At 34.8% G+C, this 9,093-nt stretch overlaps 1 protein-coding gene across 1 annotated transcript; it reads left to right on the forward strand.

Moving 5' to 3' along the window:
* Positions 1-424: 424 nt before the first annotated feature.
* Positions 425-8,882, forward strand: adrb3b (adrenoceptor beta 3b). Its single transcript, XM_055207784.2, has 3 exons — positions 425-563; positions 1,939-3,376; positions 7,967-8,882. The coding sequence occupies exon 2, from the start codon at positions 2,151-2,153 to the stop codon at positions 3,357-3,359; it is 1,209 nt and encodes a 402-aa protein (XP_055063759.2). The 5' UTR covers positions 425-563; positions 1,939-2,150; the 3' UTR covers positions 3,360-3,376; positions 7,967-8,882.
* The last annotated feature ends 211 nt before the right edge of the window (positions 8,883-9,093 follow it).

Raw genomic sequence — 9,093 nt, forward strand, 5'->3', positions numbered from 1 at the left:
GCCCCATGGGCCCATTTTTCTGACTGTGTAAATCTGCTTTTTATAAAGCTAAAAGTGATCTCTTACACAACACGTCTCTTTATAGTGCATTAAAAAAAATCCACATCAGGTTAGAAAATATATTCATGATATTTAAATTGCTGGCAGAGATGCATCTTATTTTTTGATTCCAAATTTCATTCGGCCTGGAGATATCCGTCATTTTTTTTAATCTTTTGCTGTCATATCCATGTTTAATCCTGGTTACATAAGAAATACAAGTTAGTCTTTAATGAAGACCAGAAGATGAGCAAGTGCAGGTTCAAGTTGAATAAAACCACAGGAAGTTGATATGGGAAGCTGTAAGGTGCCCACCACAGACCACATTATATCCTGCGTCTATCTGAACACTCTGTTCTGTTCTCATATACTTATAAGCGTGGGAAAGTACAATCAATCAAACGATGCAAAAAGGAATCAAAGCACAAAGGCATGATAATGAAAGATAGGAGTCTGTGACATAAAGGTGGTGCAACGGGCATAAATCACAAAAGATGATTTGAGAGAGAGGAAGTCACTTACGGGTAAGCTTGCTAAAATTACTTTATTACACCATAAAGGTGCCTACTGTATTGATAACACCTTAAGCATGTGATGACATTAAAGTGTACGCAGTAATATTTTTGTTAAGGTACATCACAGGAGACTGTGTGATTTTGTGACCCTAACAACTTAATATATGCAAAACAATACACAGTCCCATCAAAAAATGGTCCTTAGCTATCACTGGGGTGCATGGTATCCTTTCAAAAAGAAGGGATGAGCGGGGTTATGACATTAACGCGGGGTTAATTGTAACATGGCTACTTTACATATTTATACAGGGCCAAATTTAGCATATTTATGATCTCCAGTGAATTTGCGAAAAGTTTGATGTTTTTTGTTAAGATATTGACCAAAGAGTGTTTTGGAGGCATGAAAGTAAATTTCTTCATCTTTTGTTTTTTTTTCGATTTCTTAGTTGGATGTGTAAGTCAATAAATCCAACCTTATATTATTTTATTCTTGTTACCTACAACATTACACCAAACATGTCAACAACTCCTAGTAACTGATAGTTGGGATTGAAAACATTTTACGCAGTGTTACAACTAAGCCTCATGTATACGATGATAAATACTATAAATCAAAATGATAACTGTTAAATCTATTTATATGGATTGATGCATAATACAAAGATAGATGAAGAATCATGGATAGATATCCACACATTCATCTATAATAGGCAGATATATAAACAATATCCACCCTTAGTATATAGACAAAATTTGAATAAATTATTTGTGTTTAAACTAAATTTACTAGCAGGTGTTATAACAAACCCTCTGTTTGTTATTATTAACCCCACCTATGGGGTAAGTTGTAACATTTGTACTCCTGTCACTTTTGGTGTAATTGTACGATAATGGGAGGTCCCACAAACAAACTTTAAGTGTTCATTTGTAGCAGAGATGTGTGTTGATTGTGTAAAAAAATTATTAATCTAACTTAAATATTTTTTGAATAATAGAGCCAAAGTCAAAACGTGCTAGGTTGTGCCCCGCTCTCACATGCCCTTTGCACATAAAGAATTATATATTGGTTATTTATTGTACCAAAGGGTGTGTATTAGTACCTCAGAGGTACAAATTGGTACCAAATGTATTTATATCTGTACTTAAAAAAAAGTCGTAATGTGTGCCATTAAAGGGTACAGCCACAGTGACAGATTGGGGCCAACTATTTTGTCTGACAGTGCACATTGTTTCAAAGGAGGTTTTATAGACTACAGCTGTGAAGAATTAAGGTGTTTTGATGAACAAGTGTTAGCGTTACTCATATTCACGTGTTTTAAGTTAGTAAAAAACATACAAAACATGATATAATACAATGACAAACACTTCTCCTGCCCACCAACAGCTCCTCCTCCTAGCATGTGAAAATAAAGTCTTGCTCGGCCAGTTGCTTCAAAGTCTTCACTGAATGACATCTCACATTTCTAGATAAATCCACAATGGAAATGTACTTTCCGTCCAAGGACATTGATCAGGCATGCAAAGAATTACTGAACCCTCTCACTGCAGTATCAGATTGACCAGATCTGGGATTTTCCATTGAGATTTTCACCAAGCATGAGCACCTGCGACTTCCCGACGTACAGTGCACACCCACTGCTTGTGTTCGCTCTTGCACTGGTGATCTTCCTCACGGTGATGGGAAACCTGCTGGTCATCGTGGCCATCGCTCGCACACCTCAGCTGCATACCACCACTAACGTCTTCATCGTTTCTCTGGCCTGTGCAGACCTTATCATGGGTTGTGTGGTCCAGCCATTGGGCGTCAGCATGGTGGTAACCAAAAAATGGCTTTTGGGAACAACGGTTTGCGACCTGTGGACATCTGTGGACGTGTTTTGCGTTACAGCGAGCATTGAGACGCTTTGCGCCATTGCCGTGGAACGTTACGTGGCGGTGACGCGGCCCCTCAAGCATCAGGTTCTTCTGAACAAACGTAGGGCGGGCTACATCGTGTGCGTGGTGTGGATGGTGTCGTCTCTAATTTCCTTTGTACCTATTATGAACCATAATTCTCGTGCATTGAACAATAACACAAGGATACGTTATGAGGACCCATATTGCTGTGATGTCATTACCGACCCAACCTATGCCATCTGCTCCTCGGTAGTGTCATTTTACGTGCCCCTGGTTATTATGGTCTTCGTGTACGGGAAAGTGTTTGCCATTGCGACCAGACAGTTGAAGCAAATCGATAAGGACAGGCAGCGCTTTCTCAGCGAATGTGTGGACGACTCCGATAGACAGAATAAAAGCGAAGAGTCTTGTGAAAGTCCACCTCCTGTGGAAATAAAAAGTCGGAGATACAGCCGCAATCCGATGAGGCACCTTGTTCTGGAACACAAGGCGCTCAAGACACTGGGGATTATAATGGGCATCTTCATCCTTTGCTGGCTACCCTTCTTCCTCTTCAACATCATCAGAGTCTTCGAACCTGAGGTTCCACCATGGGACGTGTTCATCTTTTTGAACTGGATGGGATACGCTAACTCAGGCCTGAACCCGATCATCTACTGCCACAGTCCAGAGTACCGTACAGCCTTTCGAAATCTTCTGAGAGGCAAAAAAATCACACCGTTGTATCTCAACGGCATTCAAAAACACCTACAGACGTTGAACACGTACATCCAGACCAGCAGCTCTGTGAGAAAGGATTGCTTAGGTCATGAAAACCCAGCTGTGGAACAGAACGGAAACACGTGTGCCAGTTTAAAAGGCAACGTGTTTGAGACTATAAATGCTGATCAAGAAACATTTCAAACCTGACATGTATCAGCGTGAAGGTAAGAGGAAAAAAATTTACATTTTAAAACGATGAAAGTAAACAATGAAAGTCAGATTTAAAAATAAAGAAACTGAACCACACTTTAGGTGGCACTGTGACACATGTGACTGACACATTCGGGTTGTATTAAGGTCCAAGTACTCACAAGGGACCCAAGTTTGAATGTGATCTACTGTATTTTCTTTCTGTTGTTTACTGTTGCACTTAGAGGATTTTGCTGAAAAATCATTGTGGCGTTTAATGGATTCTGCCAATAAAATAATATTTCTGAATGGCCTGAGGCCGGGATTAAGCAGATTTGAAGCAAAGTATTTGCTGAACTTATAATACGTGCTGAGAGCATTTGGTTGATATCATCATCTCATTTTTGACGAAGGAGGCATTTAGCAGCTTTTGCATTTGAGTCCTTAATACACTGTCAGAAAAAAGTACAAAATTTTACCTTTTTTGTCACTGGGGTGGTACCCTCAAAGGTTCCTTTTTGTATCCTCATGTGTATACAAAACATTAAAATTGGGAACAATATTATACCAAGGGCCTATTGCGTGCCTTTAAGGAGTAAATGTAGAAAACTGCAGAAAACAGGGATTTTGGAACAAAAAAGTGCATCCATCCTTCTCAAAAGTAATCCACATGGCTCCAATGGGTTAATAATGGTCTTTGCGGGGTAATTGATAACTTTATGAACTTTATAAACTATATCCAGTAACGACGCCATCATGGACGTGCAACATACTATGGCAACGAACGCTCACTACGCTAAAATTCTCATGAATCACGAGTCCAATATGGCGTCGTTATCGGAAGCTATTATTATGGTTAATAAAGTTTAAAATATCGATATTTTACTTACAAAATCACATCGATTACCCGCAGAAAACCTTTATTAACCGTTGGAGCCGTGTGGAGGATGGATGCACTTTCTGAGGGGTTTAAAGTCAGAAGTTGCTCCCTGATCCCTGTTTTCTACCGTTATAAAGATTGGAAAGACAAGGATATTTACTAAAATAATTTCAAATGTGTTTGTCTGAAAGATGAGGAAATATGTATCTCGGATTGTTTGGGCTAGTTTTGATATATGGCTGGAGTATTCCTTTAAGGTACAGTAATGTACCCAAAAAGGTAAAACGTTGTATTATGTTTTGTATACCTGTAAAACGAAACCTGAGCTATAAAAACTGACTTTTTCTGACAGTGTGTACTGTATGGTTTTATTGTCTGGGGAGATTCCCATGCAAAACCGCGATCTAAACTTGTCAATTCCTTTTTTGAACACAACCAACCATTAACTTCAAACTAAAAAAAACACTCTTATTTGAGGAAATAAGATCAATGTATCTCTAAAAACCAACATGGTCACATTCAATCCACTTTGAATTCAGATGCAGAAAACATTAGCATGAGGAAACAAAACCAGCAGGTCTTTTGTGCAGCTGAATCACACTATTACACAATGTTTCTGGAGTGCGGGGTGATGATTATGCAAACTAGACCTTAAACTCACCTCCCTATTACATCAGGTAACCTGAGAGCCTACCTTGACAATTAAGCACTTTAAATATTACAGCAGGCCTTCATTATCTCAAGATTTTATCCACTTTGCATTTCATTTGGGTCTTGATTGAGGTGAAAATCATCAGTGTGAGATTAAAACCTCTTGTGTGGTGTATAAAAATTGCAAAGTGCCATGTGTGCCACAGATTACACTGCAAAAAATGATTTTCAAGAAAAAAAATTCTTAATATTTTTGTCTTGTTTTCAGTAAAAATATCTAAAAATACTAAGAATTTTTTTCTTGAAAATCATTTTTTGCAGTGAACAGATTAGTATCCTGCAGAAAGATGCCACAAAACCAAGCTTGAATTGGACAAAATACTTTACACTGCTAAAAAAAATTGTGTCTTGTTTTCAGTAGAAATATCTTAAAATTCTAAAATTAGGATGCTTTTTCTTGATGAGCTAAACTAAGAAAAAAGTCTAGTGTTTAGACAAAAATTTTTTTAGCTGGTTTTAGCTTAAAACCAGCAAAAATATCTGCCAATGGGGTGAGATTTTTTTTCTTGAAATAACTTATTTCAAGATTTGTTTTCTCAACCCATTGGCAAATATTTTTGATTGTTTTAAGCACACATTCACTTAAATTTATATTTTTGTCTAAAAAAGAATTTATTTTCTTGCTCATCAAGAAAATGCTCATTTTGCTCATCAAAAAAATACATCTTGATTTAAAAATTTTCAGATTTTTTTTTGCAGTGCACTGCAAAAAATTACTTTCAAGAAAAATGTAACTTAGTATTTTTGTCTTGTTTTTAGTAAAAATATCAAGCAAAAAATGGGGTAAGCAAATTTCTTTTGAATTTAGTGTTTAAGAAAAATGTTCAAGATTTTTTGCTTACCCCATTGGGAGATTTTTTGCATGTTTATGCACAAAATCACTTAAATTTGATATTTTTGGTCTAACAACTAGACTTATTTTCTTGGGTCGTTTTGCTCATCAAGAAAAAGCATCTTAATTTAAGAATTTTTAGATATTTTTACTGAAAACAAGACAGAAATACTAAGTAAAAATTTTCTGTCATTTTTTTGTAGTGTGTAAAGTGATGTCAGACACTCAGAACTGATTATTACACTGCAAAAATGACCTTCTTAGTTTGTATTTTTGTCTTGTTTTAAGCACAAATATAAAAAAATTCTCAAGTCAAGATGCATTTTCTTTATGAGCAAAATAACATAAGAAAATAAAAAAAAACAAAAATATCAAATTTAAGTGAATTTGTGGATTAAACAAGCAAAGAAATCTGCCAATGGGCTAAGCAAAAAAATCTTGAACTTTTTTCTTAAATACTAAATTCAAGAAAAATTCAAGAAACATTTGCTTACCCCATTGGCAGATTTTAGTTTGTTTGTTTTATTCAAAAATTCACTTAAATTTGATACATTTTGTCTAAAAACTAGATTTATTTTCTTCATTTTGCTCATCAAGAAAAAACATCTTGATTTAAAAATGTTTAGATATTTGTGCTGGAAACAAGACAGGAGTGCTAAGTGGGAAAGTCATTTTTTAAAGTGTAGTTTTAAATCAATTCAGTGTCTGAAATTTGCTTGGGGATCTTCTGAAGTGTAATAAGCAAAGAGGTTTAATCAGTTTATTTTTGGTAGTGCAACACCAAGAGTCCCTGAGCTCATCTCGATGACTGGATACTTTCTAAAGTTTTATTTCCAAGCTCATGTTAGTATGCTTTTATCTAAACCTTTGACCATTCCAAGTTAAACAAACTGGATATTTGCCTTTTTTGGGTAAGAAGGTAAGAAGTTGTATGTCAGGATGCTGCAAGGGATGGTTACTGTCCCAAGCCAAAAAATGTGCACTGGGTCTCTCCTTCAGTTCAGGTTTCTGTTTCATCGAAATCATACGTCTTTATAAATTCAATTATAAAAGTAACAGCACATCTTTACTCAACGTGCCAAAGGATGTCATCAATGTCAAATGTTAACGTATTTACTTGCAACTATCAGCAATAACTCTACTGAAAAAATTACTTTCTTACTATTTTTGTCTTGTTTTCAGTAAAAATATCAAAAAATTCTTAAATTAAGATGTATTTTCTTGATGAGCAAAATGACCTTGGAAAATAAGTTTAGTTTTTAAACAAAAAATATAAAATATTATTTTCCTACGTCATTTTGCTCATCAAGAAATTACTTCTTAATTTAAGAATTTTTTGATATTTTTACTGAAAACAAGAACAAAAATACTAAGTAAGAAAATAATTTTTTGCAGTGTTTACAAACCTTAACAAACACTGCAAAAAATGACTTTCTTACTTAGTATTATTGTCTTGTTTTCAGTAGAAATATCTAAAAATTCTTAAATCAAGATGTATTTTCTTGATGAGCAAAATGACCCAAGAAAATAATACTAGTTTTTAGACACTAAATATAGAATTTAAGTGAATTTATGCTTAAAACAAGCAAAAATATCTGCCAATGGGGTGAGATAATTTTACTTGAATTAAGTGTTTAAGAAAAAATAAATCTTATTTTACAATTTTTTTTCTCACCCCATTGGCAGATAATTTTGCTTGTTTTAAGGACAATTTCACTTAAATTGTATATTATTTGTCTTAAAACTAGACTTATTTACTTAGGTCGTTTTGCTTATCAAGAAAAAACATCTTAATTTAAGAATTTTTAGATATTTCTATTAAAAACAAGACAAAAATACTAAGTAAGAAAGTCATTTTTTGCAGTGAACGCATGCTGTAAATTATTACAAAGGGAAATAAATAAAAAAGGCAGAAAATCTATTGACATGCAGATTATTATTGGCCTGGTCTCCATCATCTTCTGTTGGAAGGGATTAGATATTATTCATGTTTGTATGCATCCAGCAGAAAATTATGATTAAACGGGACAGTTTAAAACACCACAGAAACAAACACATCTGAGAAATGTTATACGCAAATCCCTGTGATGTCAGTTATTTTGCACATGAGCAGAAAAGTAATGTTTTTCGTGTAAACAAAACACTGTACACAGAGTGTTCTTTTAAAAGTCTAATGAGTTCCTAATTATTTTTTTCCCACAGGGTGGCTGATGATGGAAAACAGCTCCCATCAACGGATCTTAACTGTACCCTAACATACGAGTGTTTTTCAGGGGACCAAAGTGAATCCAATAATCATCAGATTCGGGCTACGTGCAGAGTTGAGAGACAAACCAGATTGTTCAAGAGAACAGAAGTAAAGAAGAACAACAGGAATTGTATTCGTTCTTCCCATCATAGCTCTGCATTTACCTTCAGTCTTTGATCCTTGCTGCAACTTTCATTGACATGGAGAAAACCTTTTCCATAAGAATGAAATAAAAAATAGAGTCAAAGGAGGAATAAATGTATTCACTTTAATATATTTGTACAAAAATTCATATAATACAATTTCAGACCTTCATTAACTGCATGGAGTCCTAATCCAGCACAATGTTGAAGTTGAAGGGCTACTATGAGAAGAAACAGTATATTAAGTCAATAAATACACACAAGCAAATATATTTTACTTGCTAGCTGTATTTTCACTTTGTTGTAACTTCAATGTAATGTCAACGCAAAGGACATGATTCATTTTAATTGGTCTGTTGTGGATGTCACCATCACTGTCATGTCAAATGAACAAAACTGCACAGAGTCGACCAGACTATAAAACGCATTAGTTTGATGAAACTCGACTGCGCAGTTATTCAAATGATGAGAGATGCGTCATTAACTGCAGTCTCTTAAAGGTCACATCATCATGTGATGATTCTGGTCCTCTGATGGGTGTTGCTTTGTTAAATCTTTGTATTTCTGAAATAAGAAGTTATAAATCATCTCAAAGTTTGAAATTATATAAAGGCTGGATTTGAATCAATCAAAACATTTAAGTGACTCAAATAAAGTGTGACCTTGTCTGTAAAATCCAGGCTAAAGTTTCATAATCTAAATGTGAATTTAAGAACATCAAAGTTTGATTTCAATCGGTGACATGCAGATATCAATATATACAGAAATATTTTCACAGGATGTTCTTTACATTATGCTGGAAGATTTTATGCCGAAAACAGTAAATCACAAAAAAATTTAAACGTTTGAAGTCAGACTTTATGTTGGCTTGACAAAGCCTGCCCTGAACATTTTAAAAAGTTTAACAGAGGTTCAAATTTTTAATAAGTCTGGTTTAG

Source organism: Misgurnus anguillicaudatus, chromosome 12 (assembly GCF_027580225.2).
Source record: "Misgurnus anguillicaudatus chromosome 12, ASM2758022v2, whole genome shotgun sequence".
In the NCBI taxonomy this organism is placed as follows: domain Eukaryota; kingdom Metazoa; phylum Chordata; class Actinopteri; order Cypriniformes; family Cobitidae; genus Misgurnus; species Misgurnus anguillicaudatus.

Excerpts from the sequence above, each read along its gene's own strand:
- adrb3b (XM_055207784.2), top strand. The coding sequence starts at position 2,151 with ATGAGCACCTGCGACTTCCCGACGTACAGTGCACACCCACTGCTTGTG.